We start from the raw sequence: 22,106 nt of genomic DNA on the forward strand, positions 1-22,106 counted from the left end.
CCATGCTGCTCCATTTCAATAACACTTTATTGAAAGGTCCACTTTAAGTTCCTTTAGATGGTAACGAATGTTTGAGGCCAAATTTCCTCACTAATAGAAGATTCACATGGGTCAAGGAGGTATTTTTCCTGACAAGTGATCTCTGGGGAAACTCCATTAAAATGCTTTTAATTCACTCAATCTAGTTAATCTTCCTTCATTCAAACATTTTATTACTTGTAAATCCAGAAACACCTGATAATACCAATCATACTCTGAATTCCAAAACCTTGGTTAGTACCTGCAACTAACTAAAGTACGTGATCCATCAAAGTTTAAAAAAAAAAAAAGAAGAAGAAAGAAAACCCACACACGACATACAAAACCACATACGTTATAGTCAACTTCACTCAGTGGGCAAAGCCAAAAAAAAAAAAAACACTTTCACATAAAGAATAAAGTTTCTTTCCATTTTTTTAAATCACCTTGGGTAGGAGTGTGCATTAAGACAGTTCAGCAACCTAGGGTGGAAGTTAAGGGTTTTGGGCCTGATTTCTTGGTTCCGTGGTCTTACGAATTTTCACAAAACCCTTCTCCCTCCTCTTCCACATAGTGGACTGAGGACCTAGGCGGTTCGATACTTCAGTGCTTTAAACAATAACCGGTGCCACTTCAGGCACTGATTCAGGCGAGAGAACATACTGTACATTAGGCGCAGGCAGCCTGGCAGGAGGGGAGCTACCCTCTGCTCCTGCCCGGTGCCCTCAAACCCACCCATAACTAGATCAGCTCCAGTCAGCGTAGATAAATCGGTAAGTAAAACGATATATAAAAAAAAATAATAATAATAAAAAAAAAGGGGGGGGGGGGGGTAGCAAACAAAAAAGCCAATAAATTCCTGCAAGATACCATCTCAGTAAGTCAAATCTCAACAGCTGTCTCTGGGACAGACCCGGCTGCGACCAGTCATGTTTGTGACCAATCAGAGCTGGCGCAGTTCCATAAGCAGCTATGGGAGAAGCACTTAGTGAGAGGGAGGGCAGGTGCTGGGCAACTAAAGGACAAAACTGAAGTAGTTAGATAACACGTTATATAATTCCTTCCAAAAGAAAAGCCTGCTCAATTGCCTACTTCAGTTTTGCATGTATTTGCCCACACCGTGTCCACTGCACGTCAACAGGCAGACTCGGGGATTGTTGGCAAGTGGGCAATCTTGTAGTAGCTGTGCTTCAGTTGTCTGGCAGTTCTGCCCGAAATAATCCATCGAAGTCTCTGGACGTTTGGTCTTTGGCACTTTGCGGAAGAATACTCAACAAGGCACTTTCCCACAAGCTCCCTTACGCACACCAAGTCACCATCTTTGATCTGAAATAAATAAAAAGAAGTCAGAACAATAGAAGAAACTTGATGTAAATGGACCTCCATTTAAGTAAATGGCCAGAATCTTAACAATCCCCAGTGTTTGGGCACTTATAAAAGCAGTATTGAACAGCTGAACGGTATTGCGTCAGTGTTTCATTACTGATTAACCAACACATTTTCCACCAGCCCATCAACGTGAAAAAGGAACATGGTTGCACAATGACCTAGTGCTCCCAGCCTACAGTACAGTCACTGAGGGAGCATAAACAGGTCTCTCTCAGAGCCCCGGGATCCAGTTACTGTGGAAAGGCACGTAGGGTAATGCCTCAGTACTTACACCAAGATGCTGCTGGATCCCCTGCAGGGCCTCCAGAAGGCCTTCAGCGTCACCATACTCGTGCTGTTCCTGGATCTCAAGAGCCAGTATGGCCATGGCCAGCAGAGATGGCTAGTCATAAAACACATAGAAAAGAGAAAGTGAGGCAATGTTGTGACAATGTCGAGAATTAAGAAATGTTTCCTTTGAATGTTGTTGTTCTGAGATGTTAACAGGCTATTAGCATAAGTGAATAAACGCAGGCGCCTTACCTTAACTTTGGAGAAGGCAAAACAGCAGTGACATGCTTTCAACTGGGCTTCAAGTACCTCAATGTCAAGGACCTTTTTACTTCAAACAAAAAGAAGAAACCTTTCATTTACTTTTAGAACATTCTTCCAGGGAAACACTTACATGTGGATTTTTTATTTTTTTTAATCAGAAGGGCTTAAATAAAACAAATGGAATGGAAACTGGTTATTTAATCATGTGCTCAAAGGTACTGCAAAGAGTAGGATATCCTGCCAAATAATTTAAGAACCATAAGTGGGAAGGTTCATCTCTAAGATTTCTCTACTTAGTTAATGTTGACATGTCACAAACATAATGCAGTCAGGCCAAGTTGTAATTATTGTGTTATTCTTGAAGTTGTTGTAAGGGGTTGGTAATATTAAAGGAGAATTCCGGTGTGATATTGACCTAAAGTGTGTTGAAACATGACACCGAGTGTGAACTCGTGAAACTGTTGGTAGCATCGGCTAACTAGCGCCAGATTTCTGAGTGCAGGGGACAAGCCGAGATGAGCTATTAGACATACGTTCACACTCGGCATCATGTTTCAACACACTTTAGGTCAATATCACACCGGAATTCTCCTTTAATAACTGGTGCTGGTCATCGGTTTGGATTGGTCACTCACCTGTCTCCTTCCACTTGCTGCTGGATGCGAGAGTAGAAGAGCCTCAGGAAGTGAAGGGCGGTAGGTCCCTTCACTTTCCAGTGCAACTTCTCCAGGACGATCTTCTCCATGCGCATCATGTCGGACACGGTGAAGCGGTTCTGGCTGATGCGGATCAGGTCGTTGGCCAGAGGGACGTTCTTCTCCTCCTCGGCGGACTTAACAGCGATGTAGAAACAGCACAGGCCCACACAGGCCAGGTGTTTGGGTTGAATCTGAGACCAAAAAAAAGAAAGTAGTACGTTAGGAGGACAAACACAGATATATACCTTTAGACCCAACTGTGCAAAGGTGGAAAAAGGTTCAGGTTTGAGCATTACATTAATTAAAAACTCTTAATATCATGCAAATCTGACTTGTACCTTCATCACTGCAAGGAATCTATCCAGGATACTGATGGCAAGAGAGAATGTTTCTGCACTGAATCCAAAGAAACGGGTCAGAGAGAGAAGATCCCGCACTTCAAACTCCCTCAGCTTGGCGGTCATTCGGAGTCCGTTGTCCTGGGCCGTCTCAATGATTCTCAGGCCACATAGTTTGGGCTGGAATCGTCCCTCCTGGTCCAATAGGGCCTTGAGCTGTACAGCAAAAGGTAGGGCATCTGGTCCTGACAATGTATCGATCATCTAAGAGTAGGAAAAAGATGTCGAGGCTGAATGAAGAGCAAGGAGTGACCAAACCAGTTCCAAATAAAAAATAAAAATCTGTTCCCTGTTAAATTTTTAAATATTATGTTTTTGTATTTGTGTGTCGCTTTGGACAAATGTGTCTGCAAAATCCCATAACCATAAATAACGTAACACTGCAGGAGTTAGCAACACAGCAATGGGATTCAGATTTCATGTGGGTTCATTTTTTTGCTCTCTAGACAAATTATGTGAATACAATCTCGATAAAGTCCTAATCTATAACTTTCCATTCCTACAAGCATTACTGTAGTAGTCTAGCTCACAACATCAACACCTTTCCCTTCAACTCTGGGATAATCTCCCTATAGAAATTAAGTCCTGTCCCACTATCAGTAGCTTTAAATCTAATATAAAGACCTATCCATTTTCTTGGGCCTTTAAAGTCCATTAATTCTCCCCTTGTTTGTTTATTTATCATATTTCTTTTCAGCATTATATTAACTGTCATTTTTAACTTTACTGTACATTTTGCTCTAGGCCTATAGTAGTAGTAGTTGATCTACAATCATAATCGGTTTATCATTACTATTATGTTTTGTAATTTTATGTCATTTATATTTTTGGTTTTATCACTGTATTTATTTTTATTTATGTGAGCACCTTGGGTTGTGTGCTATATAAATAAATGTGACTTGACTATGGGATCATTAGGCTAAAGTTTCTATCTATTTATCTATCTGAGCGTCTTTTGAAATATGCTGAGTGGCCTTAACACAGCGCATGACCTCAACCGTGTCAAATAGACAGAGAAAACAGACAAGGGGTTAAAGTTATTGTATGGCCATCTAGGATTAGCTAAGTAAATTCAGATCAACGCGAGTTTAGATGGACGTATTCACGGAGGCCCAAGGCCGAGACGACCCCCGAGCTGAATAAACATGTCTAGACATGTTCACACAGAACATAAGCTTGGTGAAGTAGCCTACATGTGCACTGAGCCATCGCATAGCCTATACACCTACATGTATGCCACACAATGTTTCAGTTATTAGTTAATCTTTTGAAACAAAATAACCACATTCCCAAACTCGCTTCAAAGTAGCGGGCGGCAGTAGGCTGAGGCAAAGTTAGCCTGTGCTCTGCGTCATGTAGTAGGCTGGGTCATGCCTGGGCATGTCCCTCATCTCGTTTCTAACTATGCTAGCTAGAAGAGAGCAGACTTTAGGCTTGATTATTAATATATAGGTTGATTCCAAGACAATTGTACACCAATTACTCTTTATCCGCCGAAGACAATTTAAGAATCGGGCATAACTAATTTAGGTTCCACAAGTTTCAAACAGGTTAACTTTGCTTTAAATATTAGCATACACCGCGGGCCTAGCTAAAAAGTTGAAAACGGAGCGTAAAATAAGTAGGCCACGCTTAGGACATGGGTCCTTTTAAATCGCCGACACAATATAAAGCCTAAAAACTACGGATATTAAATAAATCAGTAGGCTAGGCTACGAGTTAGAAAAGTAATTAATGACACTCAACTCACCTTTTTGTCGTTCTGTTTGAACAGCAGAGAACACCTTAAAGTGTTATAGGATTACACAATGTTATATTTTAAAAATAAAGATTGAAGAAATTGAAAGTACAATCAAAGTATACACAATATGTACTCAAGTTTAAAGCAAGCGTAATGATCTGTCCTTGCACACCCCAACCCTTGGCGTCAGGCACCGATTTTGCCTGCCTGCACTGGTTATATACTTGCATGAAACCATGCCCAAACATAGAAAAGATTCATTGGCCAGTGGTAAGCCGAGGCCCCATTTTCCGTCGCGTTTGTTGGTTGAAGAGCTGTCAATCATGCCCTGAGGCCAGCCTTCTTTCAGTGGAAAGACGTCGGGGAGGAGCTTAACGCAATCCCCACATGATTCTTCACCTCAAGCTGTGTGTGAAGCTGCCTAAGGTTTCAATGTGTTCAGTACACAGCTGTAGTCCCAACATACTACAGATAGCAACACATTCCATTAGGCCTAACTATTTTAAACATTCATTCAGTGAAGCAGATCATGTTTTCTGGCAGCCTTCAATTGTTAAATGCTCTGAGATGGGTAGGCCTACAGTAGTCAGAGTTTGCATAGTAGCCTAATATTGTGTTCATGAAAAAGTTTTATATAGAACAATTAATAATTGTCCCATGAAACAAATGTATTTTAAACAAGCCCACGTATATTTTTTGAAGAAACACAAATGGCATGCAAAAGGATAAAGATTGACCTAATTTTACACTATCAGAGTTCACAGTTCACAGACTTTAGGCTACATGGCAGATTAACCCTTCAGCAGGGGAGTTTTGAACATTCACTGAAGATTCTGTTCCGCAACAATGTGGATTTCAATGAACCCAGATATTATTTAGAACGTTCAATAGCCTACCTACTTAAGGGGCCAGGTACCCCACAGTAAACAACAGAAAGACAAGCAGGCTGGTGCAGGGTAACCTGACTCGCCAGATGAATTTCGTTGAGGCTAGCTCCACTCACATCCATCTGAGATCGCTTCTGTTGGGAGTGATTTCGGCACCAGATTTTATGGTAGAGCCAATCAGGACGCAGGGCGGGAGTTTCATAGATGTGACGTAGCGGAGAAGCGACTGTGAGACTGTTTTGATTCAGACAACAATGGCGGCTCGCATCGAGGAAGCAAGCGTCAACATTGATGCTGTTGTCCAATCTACCCAATATGTTTTCGTTAAAAGAACATTAGAGAACGGCTCTGAAGGCTTTTGTTGGTGGAAACGATAAAGATGACGGACAAGTGGCTTATCCAAACATATGCAAGGATTTTTGATAAGGCCCAGCCTTCTGAAACACCTCTCCAATGGAGCGATCCCAGATGGATGAGTTGAGCTAGGCGGAACGAAATTCACCTGGTGCGAGTCAGGTTAGGTGTAGGGTTAATGACAGAGGAAACCCCACAAGACTACTGTCTCTGGAGCAGACAGGCTTTTTCCTGGAAAGGTGGGGCAGAGGAGAGGAGTTCAGTGACAGTAACACTCCAGGATGAATGGCCTTCCGTTTTTTCGGAGTGAGTTTTGAATCATAAAGCATGATTTGTTATACCAAACCCTGATACCGATCAAATAACCTCTTCTGGAATTCAATGAACCCAGATATTATTTAGAACGTTCAATTTCCAACATTCCCGTCACACTGTTGTGATGGTATACCGTCTTAAGGGGCCAGGTTCCCCTCAGTAAACAACAGGCAGACAAGCAGGGTGGTGCAGAGTGAATGACAGGAAACCCCACGACTGCTGTCTCTGGAGCAGACAGGTTGGCTTTTTCCTGGAAAGGTGAGGCAGGAGAGGAGTTCAGTGACAGTGACACTCCCGGATGAATGGAAATTGTAAGGGGTGTTGCATAATTTCAGCTAATTATGATACATTGTACACCTGTAAATGCTTCACAAACTCTTGCACTACTTGTGTGTGTGTGTGTGTGTGTGTGTAAAGGCATGGTGTATGAAATATCAAAAAGCTGCAGCGTTTGACATTTGACCTAAAACAAGGCCTGAGGCTGACACTTTAGGAGCCTGTGAGGATGAGAAATCCATGATTTGTCTCATCTGGTACAGTTAGACGTAAATACTCACTGCAATAGCAATACTGTTGGGCTACTGTCCCTTGAGTGCATCAGAGTTCCTCAGAGTTTAGAGTTCAGGCAGGGTAGCTGTAACAAAGTGATCATGGACATTTTTTTTTCTTTTTTAAGCAAAGATGGTGATGATGGTTTGATGGTTAGATGATAGATGGTTTTATGGTGCGTTCATGGTGCAATGTTAATGATGGTGATGACCATATGGTTTGATGGGTGCGTTCATGGCGCACTGTTTATGATGGTAATGACCACAGATGGTTTGATGGGGCGTTCATGGCGCACTGTTAATAATGGTGGGCAACAAACTAAAATGGAGCCGATTCACAGCGGGAGAATGAAAGGACTTTGGACAAGCAAGAGATGAGGGAGCCTGACACGGCTACAAAACTACACCAGTGCAACCCACATTCTGGGAGGATAATAGTATACTGACTAAGGATCTGGCTGTGTTGCGTAAAATTGGATCTATTTTTCAAATGCCATTCGGAACCAAAAACTCAGTTATACAATAAGAAACACAAGATCCTTAAAATTCCCTTTTCAGCATGTTTATAATCTGTATTTTCCCTGAAAGAGTGTTTAATTAATTTGGGCAAAGCCACAGACACCCCTGTTTTTCTTTCCTAAATCTGATTTCATGTGGTAGCTAACTGCTTAATCAATAGAAGTATAGTTGTGCAACTTTGCCATTATTATTGGAAGATGTTTGTATAACATAATGATTTACATGACATCTGTAATATTACTTCCATTTTAATCAACCATGCTCAAATCAATATGTTCCATTGTCTTTCTAATGCTTTCAGTGTATTATAGGTTTATTTCTTATATAAACTGCCACAAATATGGGTAGAATTTTAATAAATAAGAAAGAAATGTAAGTGATTTAAATAACACAAATATCATGTCTCTCCCATGTCCCTATATATTGTTGGTTGATTATATTTATGCAGGCAGACTAGAAACACAGTAATCACACCCAAACATGACATTACTCTCTGAAGCCATACAAAATAAACATAGCAGTCTGATATAGTACTTTTAGTCAGGAAAAACTTTATTCAAGACAGTCAAGTACAAACTTTGAGATAATTGAATGCTTTTCGTCAAGTAATCGTATCATTTTATAAAGGGAAGACAACATTCTAGTAAACATACTGCATTATTTTGCATTATAATATTTAAATGCTGACTGACTGAAAACTAAACAAACACTGAGGATTTTTCCAGAACATACTTCAAGCTTCTAGTCAGTCTCTGGTAAAGTGCTTTTTTTCTGGAAAGGCCGTTAGCTCTCAGACACCCCCCTGGTGGCTGACGGTATGTATTGCATTTCACAGTGCAGAAATATCATCACTAGTTGTAGGTGGCAACACAAGAGCAACCAACTGTATTGGTTGGTTAAAGGATAAGCATATATTAGCGAATAGGAAAACCCCTGATAAACATGCATGAATGTTAATATGATATCTTAGTGTGTCTTCACAGTCTGGAAAGGATAATCAGTTGATAGGGTAAGTAACTTGATTTATAAGGGGTAGGCTGTGTATGCAATTTTAAATCACAGAACACTTCAAATATATCTTCTACCACAGAAGAGAGAAAAGGAGCTTAATTGTTAAGTTTCATATAGGTCTGTAAATCCTTTGGCAAGAACTATTGTGGCTCAAATGAAATCTTCTAATTTAAATTTCTTCCAGCTGTTAGGGAGCACGCAGAAGGAAGAGTAAAGAAGCTATTGAGGAAGAGAAGAGAGAGAGGTGGAAAGAAAGGGAGAGAAAGAAAATGAGAATTAACATTAATACTCAGAAGTTACAAATACTGACCAGGAATGCATAGGGCTGAAAAGACAATGATTCCAATCTTGTGAGGGACTTTTGGGCTGTTGTTTCTGGGAGGCCAGGATTATGATCAAAAGCCACAAGCTAGCCTTGAGGGTCATTATCCCTGGTCTGGTACAGTTTAGCACAGTTCCACATGCAGCATTCAGTAAGGAATTAGCAACACATCAATCAACAAGGAACAGACTAGGGTCTGTTCATGAACCCTAACTCTTTTCAATCAGACACATGTGACCATTGTAAGGCATGTGTGGGTCACGTGACAGGCAGGCCATGTAAAATAATTACAGTGACCAATAGGGTGAAGGGGGATCATGCCGGATAAAGGTGTAAAGGTGCATTTTTCTGGGATCGGTGGAAACATGACAAACACAAACACAAACGCGAATGATGTAAAACATATTGTCAGTGTTTTGTTTTATTATTATTATTATTATTATTTTAAGTACAAATGAGAGTACAGGAGGTTCTATTGCTTAGTTCTGAGTGGGCTTCTGAGTGGGCCCTAATTATACGGTCAGAGTCCTCTCTGGAAACAGGTCGTCAACTCCAATTTTAAATTCACCCACACATAAAATTCAATGTATCAAAATGCATATTTGGTTAAGTATAAAACTATCTAGAATGAAAAAAGGAAAAGTGATTAAATTATTAAAAACAAACCCTTCAAGGCTTTGTATTCACTGTAAGACACTACAGACATATTTTATAATAATCATCAGCTTTATAAGTTCACATTGTATGCATCCATATTTGTTTTTTTATCAACAGACATTTGACACATCATGCCATGTTAACATCGTAAGTGGAATGGTAGAAGCCTCATCGGATCCTGTTAAGTCTATGTGTTCGGTTCATGCAAGCACCATGACAACATTATGATGCTCATCTAGAGATGCCTACAAACATATAAACATGTAGACTGAAGCACCGCCCCCATCCTTCCCCTGCTCCAATCACATGAGGTGAGAATGTTGATTGACACGTGGCTATCCGCTGGAGAATACCTAATCTTGGCATGCATTTGTAACAGCACTGCTCTCCAAAGACTGGATGAGACGGAATGGTAAAAAAAGGCAATGCAATGCAATACGCACGCACACACACACACACATGCACACAAAGACACACACACACACACACACACACACACATGCACACAAAGACACACACACACACACACACACACACACACTTGTGTTGCTATGGAGATGGAAGACAAATCCCTGGATGCTCTTGGTTGCTGTGAGGATGGAAATCAACTGAAAGAAGAAAAAATAGGAGAGAGGGGGGGGGGGGGGGGGGGGGGGGAATATGACGATGAAAACTGATAACATTTTCATTTACATCTTCTATTTCATGCATCACATTTACATATTCTATCAGCAAATGTAATTAAGAGCAATTTCTCTTTGGTCAAACTGAGGAGGAGAGGGAGGAGGAAGAAGCGGAAGACTTGCTGGAGCTGCTGTGATGCCAAACACCCGATTTTTGATGTGTCACTCATCCCCATCCAACCAACAGAGGGCACTGAACAATGAGCTTTTTTACCCGGATAAAAATAAATCAGTGACATCAGCCACCATCTTGCAATGAGGCCAATTAAAAATAACATATCCTCAAGTGTGATTCCCTCAGCCCGGGTGATAAACCCCAGCAAACACAAATGAATTATAAATGAATAAATGCAGTAACTGGCGAAACGGAGCCCTGGCACATCATTAGTGGCCTTTTAAAGCGCCGTCACGCACCGTTGTGGGAGTATGGAGATCAAGAACACGAGATCAAGAACAATGTCTATCTGCAGCCCCCTTCTGACTGGGAACCGATTCAGGCGGCGTTGCTCTCAATGACGGCGCTTTCATCCTGGGCTCTGTCAGAGAACGAACTCGGCGGGATCTACCGTGACAGAGCATACGAGACACGCTGGCATCTCAGGACCCAACTGAACCATGACAGACAGCCAAGCATGCAGACAGACAGAGAGAGAGAGAGAGAGAGAGACAGAGAGGAAGCATGTAGGTAGGCAGACAGGAAGACATGTAGACAGACAGGCATTCTGATGCACAGACCTCAAAGAGCACCTTACTAGGCACAGCCAGTCAAGCCAAGTCATGACTCTTAGTGAGGCCTTTTTGTGAGGCAAAATGGAAGCCAGTTTTTATGGTATATATTTTTTTTTTATAGTATCACTGAGGATACAGTATACTCATTCTCTGTCATTGTCCCAGGTTCCCTAATAGAGTCAAATTAACAAACAAATTGGTCGCTAAAGTAACAATCAATCAGGTCTGGCCGTTAATGAAGTGTCTGAAGGGCCGCCAAGTTTCAGAGGCCAAACTTCCACAAGCATCACTAACAGGAAGTCAGGTGAGACAGTTTGATACGGTTTACCCTTAGTAGAAGGGTGTCATGTTAGACTTTCAAAGGGTTAAAAAAACAACCCCATTTCCAAAAAAAAAGGGACGCTGTGTGAAATGTAAATAAAATTAGAATGTGATGATTTGCAATTTGCGTAAACCCATATTTCATTCAAACAGAACATGGACAACATATCAGGAGTTGAAACTGAGAAATTAATCAACATGAAATTGCAAATATGTCAATCTATTAGTACATAATATTAAAATATTTATAGAATTCAGAGATATCTCTGTGTGTAAGAGACAGGGCTGAAAAACAGCATTGGATGGCCGTGATCTTCGGCCCTTTAGTGGAACTGCAATAAAAACAGATCTGATTCTGTAGCGAAAATCCCTGCACAGGCTTGGCAGCACTTCCAGGTGTTAAAATGGCCTGCCTGCAGTCCAGACCGGTCACATTTGCCACGTAAAACGAAAAACGCACCAAACATTTCACCAAACAGCAACATTTCATTCTCAAAACTCCAGCAATGGTCTCCACTGGTCTCCTCAACGTCCAAACGTCCAGAGGCTGTTGTTAGAAGCAGAGTTGATGCAACACAGTGCTCAAACATGCCCATGTCCCAATTTCTTCAAAATGTGTCACTGGCATCAAATTCAAATTTGATCAAATTCGAATATATTTTCCAAAAAACAATAACATTTCTCTATTTCAATATCTGATATGTTGTCTTTGCCCTTTATTTACATTTTGCATAGCATCTGAACGTTTTTTGGAAACAGGATTGTAGAATACATCATGCACATTAGCAACAATGTCAAAAACTTGCTGCAACTTAAAAGACACAACACAGCACAAAAAGCCCAAAGAAACTCACTACAGGAGGCCTACAACAAAGCTTTAAGGGTTGTAAATGGGGCCTGGTTTGAAGGGTTCTTCTGTAAGGACAAGCTGCAAGAACCATTTTTCCTTAGAATGAGGACAAGGCAGACGGGCCGCTACTGTCAGTTCATCTGCCACCGCACAAGTGTGGCGCTCCGCACAGCGGCCAGTGCCAGACAACCTGCGACTCCTGCTGTGCCCCGCGCCTGCTGCGTCACCCTCAATCCGTCTGCGTCACCTGCCACGCCGTGCCAGCTGCTGCCAGCTGGCGCCAGCGCTACGTTATCCGCTGCGTCCTGCACCTCTGCCCACCACCACTCTCAACCACCCAGCCACCCGCCCGCCCGCCAGTGCCACAAGGACCCCGTTATGAACGAGTGAGGACCAGGGCCAAAGCAAATGGGGAAAAAAAACCCCTCCTAGACAGAGAAAACAGCAGCTCTCAGAGAGAAACAGAGGGCCTCAGTAAAAGAGAATGAGAGAGAGAAAGAAAGAGAGAGGGAGGAGGGGAGGCAAATGATGCTGCTTCCAGACACAGAAGGACAAAGGCACAAAGAAATAGTAAAAGAAGTAGATAGCCAGAAAGACAGAAAAAAGAAAGAAAGAAAGAAAGAAAACAAAAAGGGCAGAGTGATAAGACATCTAGAGAGAGAGAGAGAGAGAGACTTGGAGACTTACTTCTTCTTGTCCTTGTCCTTTTTGATGGACAGCTGTGAGGAGGCCTGGAAGGCCTGGCCCTGCAGCGTCTCGGCCGCCACCTTCCTGCGGTTGAAGGAGTTCATGTCCTCCTCCAGGTCCCTCCTCTTCTCCTCCACGCTCCTCTTCTCCTCCTGGTGGGTGCGCTTCAGCAGCTCAAACCTGTCGTGCAGCTAGCCGCCGCCACCACAGCCACACATGCGGGACATCATTAGAGTTTGTTCACATGCGGGACATCATTAGAGTTTGTCCACATGCGGGACACCATTAGAGTTTGTCCACATGTGGGACACCATTAGAGTTTGTCCACGTGTGGGACACCATCAGAGTTTGTCTACATTCTGCCTGAGCGCTTCTTACATTTACTCATTTAGAAAACATCCAAGCTTTTATCCAAGCAACTTACACATGTCAATTATATATTACAAGGGCCATTCTCCCCAGAGAAACTCAGGGTTAAGAGCACAACAGTGGAAGCCGGGATGTGAACCCACCACTTTTCAGGCTACTGCATGCTAGCCTCGCTCCATAAGCTACTACGCTATCACACTACTGCATGCTAGCCCAGTTCCTTAGCCACTACGCTACCACTGTGCACAGCAGTGCTCTTCACAGAGCTCTCCAGTCTTTTCTGGGGGAGCTGACTCTGGCATTTAATGTTATCTACATTCTTGTTAGTTCCAAAGAAATATTCTTGAGATTTCAGCCTAATAGCAACATTAGGCTTTCAAGGCATTTGACAGTGAATGAGTGGTCTCCCTAGAGGTCCACTTATCTACATGGGGATGATGGTAATGTTTACTGCCCTCTAAATGTGGCCCTTTGTGTGGGAAATGCAGCTTAGGGAACATTGAGCCTTTCAAATGATAACAATAAAAAAACTGAAAAGTAGGGGTAGTCTGGAGATGTGATTTTGTCCCTGCATGTTATACACTACACATATAACTACACATTTTAAATCTCTACACATAAACTGTGTAACCTGTGACAGAAAAAGAAACTGCACAGCTGCACTCTTCCAATACCAACAAAAAGGGCTCAATGTACAACAGAGTACAACGCTCTCAGTACTTGTAGATAACAACCCAACAGAAATGTGATAAGGGCAAGGGATGGCAACCCATCCAACCCTCACCTCCCTCTCCTTCTCCTTGAGCTCCGCCTCGGTCTCCTTCACCCGATTTACAAACATCTGCCTCATTCCCTCCTCCTTGCGCTGCAGATCGCCGAGGAACTCCTTCCTCTTGGCCTCGTACGTTTCCTGGAGACTGTCGATGAGGAAACAGGGTAGAGGATTAGGAGAATAAAGATAGGCGGCCAATGTGCAGTAACACCACAAATGTCTTGTGGGAAATGTGCAGTAACACCACAAATGTCTTCTTGTGGGAAATGTGCAGTAACACCACAAATGTCTTCTTGTGGGAAATGTGCAGTAACACCACAAATGTCTTGTGGGAAATGTGCAGTAACACCACAAATGTCTTCTTGTGGGAAATGGTTTGCTGCAATTTGACATCCTAATGAAGACAAGAGCCTAGAGTTTTCTTTGAGACTTAAAAAAAAAAGCAGCTTGTGTTTTTATGTCTGGTAGAGTACATCTGTTTTTAAAATTCACTATGGTGTCATGTCTGTGTATGTGTGTGTGTGTCTGTGTGTGTGTGTGTGTGTGTGTGTGTGTGTGTGTAATGCATATATGTATGTACGTTTGCATATGTGCAATCTTACGTTTGTTTTGATAACACTACATCACACTTCACCAGCTCTTCTTTCTCACCCAAGAGAAACACCCTGCCTCCTACATCCATGAGAAACACCCTGCCTCCTACACCCAAGAGAAACACCCTGTCTCCTACATCCGCGACTGTTTCGCTGAAGGGTTCGTAGCACAACATTGTGTTTGTGTTGTGTCTACCCCAAGGGCTCGTAGCTCAGCGATGTGTTTGTGTTGTGTCTACCTGAAGGGCTCGTAGCACAGCGATATGTTTGTGTTGTGTCTACCTGAAGGGCTCGTAGCACAGCGATGTGTTTGTGTTGTGTCTACCTGAAGGGCTCGTAGCACAGCGTTGTGTTTGTGTTGTGTCTACCTGAAGGGCTCGTAGCACAGCGATGTGTTTGTGTTGTGTCTACCTGAAGGGCTGGTTGTCGGGGTCCGTGTCCTTGAAGCCCATCTCCTCCAGCTTGCAGCGGCGGTAGAGCTCGTAGTGGCGGGCGTGCGTCTGCTCCCGCAGGTCCTCCATGTTGACCCGGATCAGCATCTCCCGCAGACGCACAAAATCACAGTGGCTTTCGTTTTCCACTGCAAATGACAAAGCAACCAAAAAAGTTCACATTAGAAGTGTTATTCCATCTGGGTTGGCTGCTGAAGGCCTGCCGCTATGACGACTATAAAACTTTTTAACAACATTTCCAAGCCGCTGTTTTTTTATTGCCTCAAAGAGGTCATTACGAAGCAGCTGCCTGCTGTTTCGATCAATAAAGCTATGGCCTCAACCTTATAAAGGAGTAAGAAGAATGCTCAGGAAATTCTGAACATTTCAAAGGCACACACTTACATTTTAAAGGTGATAAGACACAATTCTAAATGAGGGTCCAATAATGGAGACCGCACAGCGCAAATTAATACGTAAAATCACTCAACCACCTTTAGACTGGTCTTACTGTAGATAACCAGGGTGACAAGCTAAGGGTGATGAATCATTTTGCACAGCCAACACTTCTGCTGTGATATGGAATTATACGGAATATGGAATAACACAGACACTCAAAATACAGAGGAGGCATGAGCTCTTACATTAATCACACGTAAGAGGACGACCTCAGCTGGGTTCTTGCAAATGTCATAAAACACATGAACACATACACACAAGCACATTACGAGCAGTAGTGTCCAGAGCACACGGCCGTTTGTGTGTGTGCGCGTGCGTGCGTGTGTGTGTACGTGTGTGTGTGTGTGCCTGCGTGCATGTGTGTACGTGTATGTGTGTACGTGTGTGTGTGTGTGTGTGTGTGTGTGTGTGTGTGTGTGTGTGTGTGCCTGCGTGCATGTGTGTACGTGTATGTGTGTACGTGTGTGTGTGTGTGTGCCTGCGTGCATGTGTGTACGTGTATGTGTGTACGTGTGTGTGTGTGTGTGTGTGTGTGTGTGTGTGTGTGTGCCTGCGTGCATGTGTGTACGTGTATGTGTGTACGTGTGTGTGTGTGTGTGTGTGTGCCTGCGTGCATGTGTGTACGTGTATGTGTATGTGTGCATGTGTGTGCCTGCGTGCATGTGTGTACGTGTGTGTGTGTGTGTGTGTGTGTGTGTGTGTGTGTGTGTGTGTGCCTGCGTGCATGTGTGTACGTGTATGTGTGTGCCTGCGTGCATGTGTGTACGTGTATGTGTATGTGTGCATGTGTATGTGTGTGTGTGTGTGTGTGTGTGTGTGTGTGCGCGTGTTCCAGAGCGGCTTACCCTGCACTGCTCCCCATGGGTACTGTCTGGCTCTCACCATTTTGTTTCCCACTTTCACCTCCTCGCTGCTCCCCACCACCGCAAAGGGCAGATGAGCCTGCACAACAAAAACATTCCCACGTCAACACCGCCCCCTGCTGGACACACTAGGTACAGCTTAGGGCCAGCCACGTTGGCCTACATAGGAACAACATGGGCCAAAGGGTTTCATTTTTATCGGAATAAAGACCAAATAACATATGATATAGGGGGGAAATGACACATTTTGAAGTTGAAGTTAAACCATCCACCAGAGACGCACATTCATGGAGGAGTTGATCTCTGAGATGGCCTCATCTTCTGTGGGGAACTGGTAGATCTGTACGCCGTTGCTCACTAACTCGCTCATCACCTTGATCTTGAACTTGTGAAGCTCACTTTTGGAGATTGTGTCAGCTTTTGCAATGATGGGGATAATATTTACCTGAGTCAAAACAAAAACATTTAAGCCACAGGCTTGAGAGACACAATGCCCCTGCCTCTTTGAGGAGGAGGTGGTACATTTCTCAAGAGAAAGACGAGGTTCACTTCACAGATTTTTCAACATGAACAACATGAACAAACAGTTATAAATGTTAAAGGAGAACGTATCAAGAGGAAAAGCAATCATATTATTATTAACTACTTTAAAGGGACACCAGGCAAGCCTGAGTGCTTTTTCTCTACGAAGCTCCCCCTAGCGTCTGTACGTGTCGATATGTGTGCGAGCCCTCGCTCGGTCTGAAGCTCTTTTCCCTTTCTTTGCATCTTCCGTCAAGGGTTTTCGCTGCTTCTTCACCAGCTCTGCCATTATACACACGTTTGCAACAATCGCTAGCCGGGTTTGGTTAGCCTGCCTCTGTGCTGGGGATGCAGGATGTAAACTGATCCTGCTTCTCGCGATGCCTGAGACTTTGTAAGACAGAAGGTTGCGGGTAGGATACACCGAACTTGCAAGCGTGATATTCTTCCTACAGGCAGTAGGGGCGGGCGAGAGAGTCTTCATTCGCCCTGTAATGAGTCATTTAACCATATACCGACATGCGAAGATGATCAATTAACACAAAAACGTTGCCTGGTGTCCCTTTAATGAATCCACTCCACTATAAATTATAGACAGTATGTCTATTGCTGTTTTGAATACAACAGTAGACAATCAAAACACCAACAAATGTAGACACGCATTGTCAGAGACATAGCACTATCAACAGTTAAAAACAACAAACATAACAATAAACAACAAACAGTTATAAACAACAAACATGTTCAGCACAAGTTACCTTACTGTCCAGCTTTTTCATGGTGACCAAATCCAGTGACTTGAGCGAATGCCCCGTGGGGGCGATAAAATACAAACAGACGTGGATTCTGGTGTCGTGGTAGTTGAAGAGGGAACGCTTTATTTTCAGCTCCTCCTGCAGGTAGTTCTCAAACTGTGTGTCAATGTAGTCCACAATGGGTTTGAAGCTGTTAGGGAAGATAGACAGAGAAGGCCCACGGCAAACATTTTCTGATTTGTCACTAGTCTGACGGCATTCTTAGTGAATTCATTCCGGTTTGTTCAAAGACATATGTGACACATAAGTACAAACAGCTGTGGTCTTCAACTGTTCAGGATAATAACAATCCTTTGGAATAATACAAATGAAAAAGTGAGAAAAAAATACCAATTGATTTGTTATTCAATTTCATTCAAGGTACATTCATGTTTTACAATGCCTCCAGATCTAAGATGAGACACAAAACTGTTAACTAGTGTCAATGTGACATTTTTGTGTCTCATTTTGTAAAAAGAAACACTAACACACAGATGTGAGGAAAAAATGCCTGCATATTTGTCCAAAACTGGCATTATGTTACTCAATCATCATGTTCAGCTTCTTGTTTTTCACACCTACTCAAAGACTCCAAGACTAAAAGAGACTCAAGCCAACACTCCACTATTCAGCCTGCAGTGCCAAAAAGCACCTCATTCCACGAGAGGAGACTGAATGTGAGGCACAAAAGTATCATTCTTACTACAAAAACCTCAGCGTCATCACCACAAAACTCCTACTAGCAGACAAAAGGCCGCTGGTTTCAACTCGACTATACCTTTCCTCCTTGTTGACTTGATCTCCGAAACCCACAGTGTCCACAATGGTCAGTTTCAGGTGGACGTTGCTCTCCTGGAGGTCATAAGTCTTGGGACGGAGGACCACCTTGTCCATGTAATGACTGGCCTCCTCATTCTCAAACACGGTGTTGAAGAGAGTATTCATTAACGTGGACTTGCCAATGCCAGTCTCACCTAAAATACAGAAAGAAAATGTCTGTATTTCATAATAACATTGTGACACACTTGTATGACACCTGGATAAAATCATCTGTCTCATGATTGTTAAGTCATTTAAAACATATTTGAAAACTTGAATTTGAACTTGAAAGTGATCCCAGACATTTAATTTAAAAATAATTCTAGATGAAATCCTATAAAATGCTCAGTTCAAAGAGAAAGCCAGGCATGGCATGGCCAGGAGGGTTTGGCTGTGCTCACCTACACAGAGGATATTGAAGCAGAATCCCTGCGAGACTGATTTGCTGACCAGCTGGTCAGGAAGGCTGTCGAAGCCAACATGGCCGCCCAGATTGAGACTTCTCATCCCCTCGCTCTGCAGAGGAAAGCACAATTGCATTCATCTGTAGTACCAGTGTACCAGTGTACATTGTCCGGGGTGAACACCTTTTTTTTTAACCCAACACGTTCCGTCTGCTCTGGTCTATGAAGTTTCTTCATGGTGAGTAGATTCCATGCACACCAGTAACCAGACACGACTCAGGCTTTCCTGTCTTCGGTGGTCATTCTGGTGACCTTCTCACCAGAATCTTCTTCCTTTACAGTATTCCTCTACAGTTGTGTGTAAAAGTGCTGTTTTCTTAAGCAAATTTCTAATGTGTGCTAACGTTAAATGTTTTCTTCAATCAAAAAGAAGGGGAATTAAACTGATATGTTAGTGTACAATTTTCACATTGTTTACGCATGGTGGTTATTTTCCAACAAACTGTAAAAAAACATTTTTTTTGCTTGAAATTCGTGTACAGTCGTATACAATCGTATTGAAATCGTATACAGTGTACAACCAAAAGTAAGGGTGGAAATACACCCTTGTACAGAGTACAACCATTCAAAAGTAAGGGTGGAAATGTAAAAGTACGGGTGAAAAACGCTGACGGCCAGGACATTTTGGTCACAAGACCACCTCTATTCAAACATGATGGGGAGGGATGGGGCCCCACCTTTAAGAAAACCAGCACCCTGGACAAATTCACTGGGGAGAAAAACAGCACTACAGCATAACATTCCACAGGTACTGCAAAATTATTCCATTCACCACAAACAGGAGACAACATCAAATGTCCTCCACACTCCTCGTCAAATGTCCTCTACACTCCTCATCAAATGGAAAAAAGGTTGTAAAAGTCTTTGACTAAGAACCCTTAAGCACTGAGAACATACTTGCCGAGTGATGTCATGTTCTTCCAGCATGGGATTGAGAAGCTAGGAGAGTGGTATACTGTAAGCCTATAGCCAGTGCGGCATGGCACATTTGCTTTCTGTGCACAATCTGTGGGGATGGACCCTAATGTTTTATTCAGGCAAGTGAAAATGACACAGGGAAAATATGATGGGAACATCATTGCAGGGAGTTACAAGGCCCAAGCTGTGATTAATCTTTTATTATTTTTTTTGGTGTTTCTCTCTTGCTAAGTTAGCAAATGGGTTGCAGGGCACAAATCAAGACACAAAACACCAATCTGAGGAACAGGTCCAACACTGCTATTCAACCTTTCACCCCCCCAACACCCGTCTGACCAGACCGTTCTGATTCATACCAGCAATATGAATTCACCTACAGCATAAGCTTCCATGACAGATTCCATTCAAACACAATTATATTGAGGTTTAATAGACTACAGGCTATTGGTAAAAAGTAACCTTCCTGAAATTACTTGTTAAATAAAAAGCATGTAGGCTATATTTATTGAAAAGAGAGAAAAAAGCAGTAGCTGCAAACTGCAAAAGTAGCTGTATTTGGAGAAAACGTTGCCCTCTTATGTGTAGCTAAGATATTGCCGATGCTTCAGATAAAACAGCTGTCCATGCTGAACAAAGGGCCTACCATATGTCATTGCTCAGATGATGGAAGTATCATCCACCAGTGTCCCTGGACTGGCGGCGGAAGGCGGCACGCCGAGCCGCACAATACACATGGCTCCATGGAAGGCAATATCCACACAACAATCATGTGTTCTGCGGCTATAGCCCGCGTCAACTCCGAAACCGGGTACAAAGAGCCCTTTATTTGCTAGTTATTTCACAAGGCCAAGCCATTTCCATGGCCCCTGCCCCGTGAAATCACCCCCTACCGGAGAAACAAACTCTCGAGAAGTCATTACTTGCCATTAATAAAATCGATTAGTCATATTCAGTTAATAGGCGAAGTTATCTAACATGGCTACTTGAACTGCACTGTAGCCTAAGTAGGCTAGAGGAAAATCTAAAAATTCTCAACATGTTGTACAGTGCGCAGTAGCCTGAGGTAAGGTAAAGAAGCAGGTTCGGTGAGGTTTGTATACTTAAATCCCATCTGCCCCAGGTAATCTGCTTATGCCAAGCAACAAGGACGAACCACTATAGCCACAATCACTTTCTCGACAAAAAATAGACATGCTATAAAATGTCCAATAAATGCAACATCCAACCTCATACTGTACTGACTTCCATCATCACCACTGTGAGGACCACTAGCTGAATACAGAAAACACCCCAAGAATGTTCGTGAATGAAACAACATTCACACAACTCTGCATTGTCAAACTTGAGGAGACCAAAAACCAATAGGTATGCATAACTGGGGTGATTTAACCAGTTGTAGTGATTCGTGAACAATTGCATCACTAGGCTACTACGAATAAGAAAGTCAACAACACTTGCTAGCCTTACCTTGACGCAGGAGATGCTAATTTGCCTGTGCAACTATGTATCCACACCCCCTTATCTGGTGTTGACATTCTATGGATGGAGCTATGCCCGCACGGACTAGTATGCACACATCGTATTACAGACATTTCTTTCGATAAATGTAGAGGACAGTAACTTACGGCTAGTATTTCTAAGTCCGTGGCAGCCATCGTGATGTTAACGAGAGCGTATGAACTGGAAAATATATTTTTTTAATTCGCTCCCTGAGTAGAGCGCTAGCTGCGACTCGGTCGGTCTTATCCAATATGGCTTCTTACTAGAAACTCCCCCTACGTTTTGGAATGTCATTCTCAAATCCTCTCAAGTCCGGACAGGCACGTTCTTGGGCCGTTCATAAATTTACATAGTAGCCTATAGACAGCATGGCACTTAGCACATTTAAGCCTAGTGTATTTAGTGTTTAACACTCTGCCACAATTTTAATGTGCATGCATGTATTCAAAATTGAATAACACGACTTAATAGTGCATACACTTTATACTCCTTTAGAACATCCAGGGGCCAGGAATTCAAGCATTTCCAATATAATTAAATTCAATATCTGTCATGGCTAATTGGCTATGTTCTATTAGGCTACACTGTTGAGGTCCTACAACACAATACTGGTTTTATATTTCATAGTAATTCAGTTAATCACATCTAAGGTATTAAAGAACACAATATCATAAATACAGTGCTTAACCATCTCCCCCATCCAGGAAAAGTACAGATAAGACTGTACACAGCTGTAGACATCACATGTCCCATGGGGGTTGTTTATGTTCAAGTTGGCACTTGAACATTGACTTCATCTTCTTCAGCAGTAAAAAGAGCAAAACAAATAAGCTATTTATGTTTCTGCAAGTTTAACATTTATCATAGTGGCTTTGATATTTGAAGGAGCAAAGTCACAAATTTGTATACTGATGAGAAGTGATGAGCAGAGGTGATAACAC

General features: G+C 42.6%; 2 protein-coding genes across 3 annotated transcripts; both read right to left on the reverse strand.

Annotated features, from left to right (window-relative positions):
- Nucleotides 1–9: 9 nt before the first annotated feature.
- On the reverse strand, nt 10–4,976 carry ccng1 (cyclin G1). Its single transcript, XM_076291739.1, has 6 exons — nt 4,788–4,976; nt 2,978–3,241; nt 2,577–2,830; nt 1,930–2,008; nt 1,679–1,789; nt 10–1,344 (listed from the first exon to the last, which is right to left on the reverse strand). Exons 2-6 carry the CDS (start codon nt 3,239–3,241, stop codon nt 1,153–1,155), a joined length of 900 nt encoding a protein of 299 aa, XP_076147854.1. The 5' UTR covers nt 4,788–4,976; the 3' UTR covers nt 10–1,152.
- Nucleotides 4,977–8,013: 3,037 nt separating this feature from the next.
- LOC143132319 (septin-8-A-like) lies at nt 8,014–21,401 on the reverse strand. 2 transcript variants are annotated; one of them, XM_076291743.1, is made up of 10 exons: nt 21,291–21,401; nt 18,685–18,799; nt 18,243–18,438; nt 17,429–17,615; nt 16,432–16,593; nt 16,131–16,227; nt 14,807–14,975; nt 13,815–13,947; nt 12,662–12,852; nt 8,014–8,631 (listed from the first exon to the last, which is right to left on the reverse strand). In XM_076291743.1, the coding sequence occupies exons 1-10, from the start codon at nt 21,318–21,320 to the stop codon at nt 8,577–8,579; spliced, it is 1,335 nt and encodes a 444-aa protein (XP_076147858.1). In that variant the 5' UTR covers nt 21,321–21,401; the 3' UTR covers nt 8,014–8,576. The 2 variants fall into 2 exon arrangements, with proteins under 2 accessions (XP_076147858.1, XP_076147857.1); XM_076291742.1 differs by lacking the exon at nt 8,014–8,631 and adding an exon at nt 9,126–9,999.
- Nucleotides 21,402–22,106: the final 705 nt, after the last annotated feature.

Source organism: Alosa pseudoharengus, unplaced genomic scaffold (assembly GCF_046254945.1).
Source record: "Alosa pseudoharengus isolate Yale_2024_CS ecotype anadromous, Long Island Sound unplaced genomic scaffold, YU_APseudo_1.1 YU_APseudo_1.1_scf_19, whole genome shotgun sequence".
NCBI classification, from domain to species: domain Eukaryota; kingdom Metazoa; phylum Chordata; class Actinopteri; order Clupeiformes; family Clupeidae; genus Alosa; species Alosa pseudoharengus.

Excerpts from the sequence above, each read along its gene's own strand:
- ccng1 (XM_076291739.1), bottom strand. The coding sequence starts at position 3,241 with ATGATCGATACATTGTCAGGACCAGATGCCCTACCTTTTGCTGTACAG. Across the intron at positions 2,009-2,576 it reads CAGCAAGTGGAAGGAGACAG|TAAAAAGGTCCTTGACATTG; the intron begins GTGAGTGACCAA and ends TTTTGTTTGAAG. Across the intron at positions 1,790-1,929 it reads TTGCCTTCTCCAAAGTTAAG|CCATCTCTGCTGGCCATGGC; the intron begins GTAAGGCGCCTG and ends TTTTATGACTAG.
- LOC143132319 (XM_076291743.1), bottom strand. The coding sequence starts at position 21,320 with ATGGCTGCCACGGACTTAGAAATACTAGCC. Across the intron at positions 18,800-21,290 it reads CGGACTTAGAAATACTAGCC|AGCGAGGGGATGAGAAGTCT; the intron begins GTAAGTTACTGT and ends TTTCCTCTGCAG. Across the intron at positions 16,594-17,428 it reads TGAAAAAGCTGGACAGTAAG|GTAAATATTATCCCCATCAT; the intron begins GTAACTTGTGCT and ends GTTTTGACTCAG.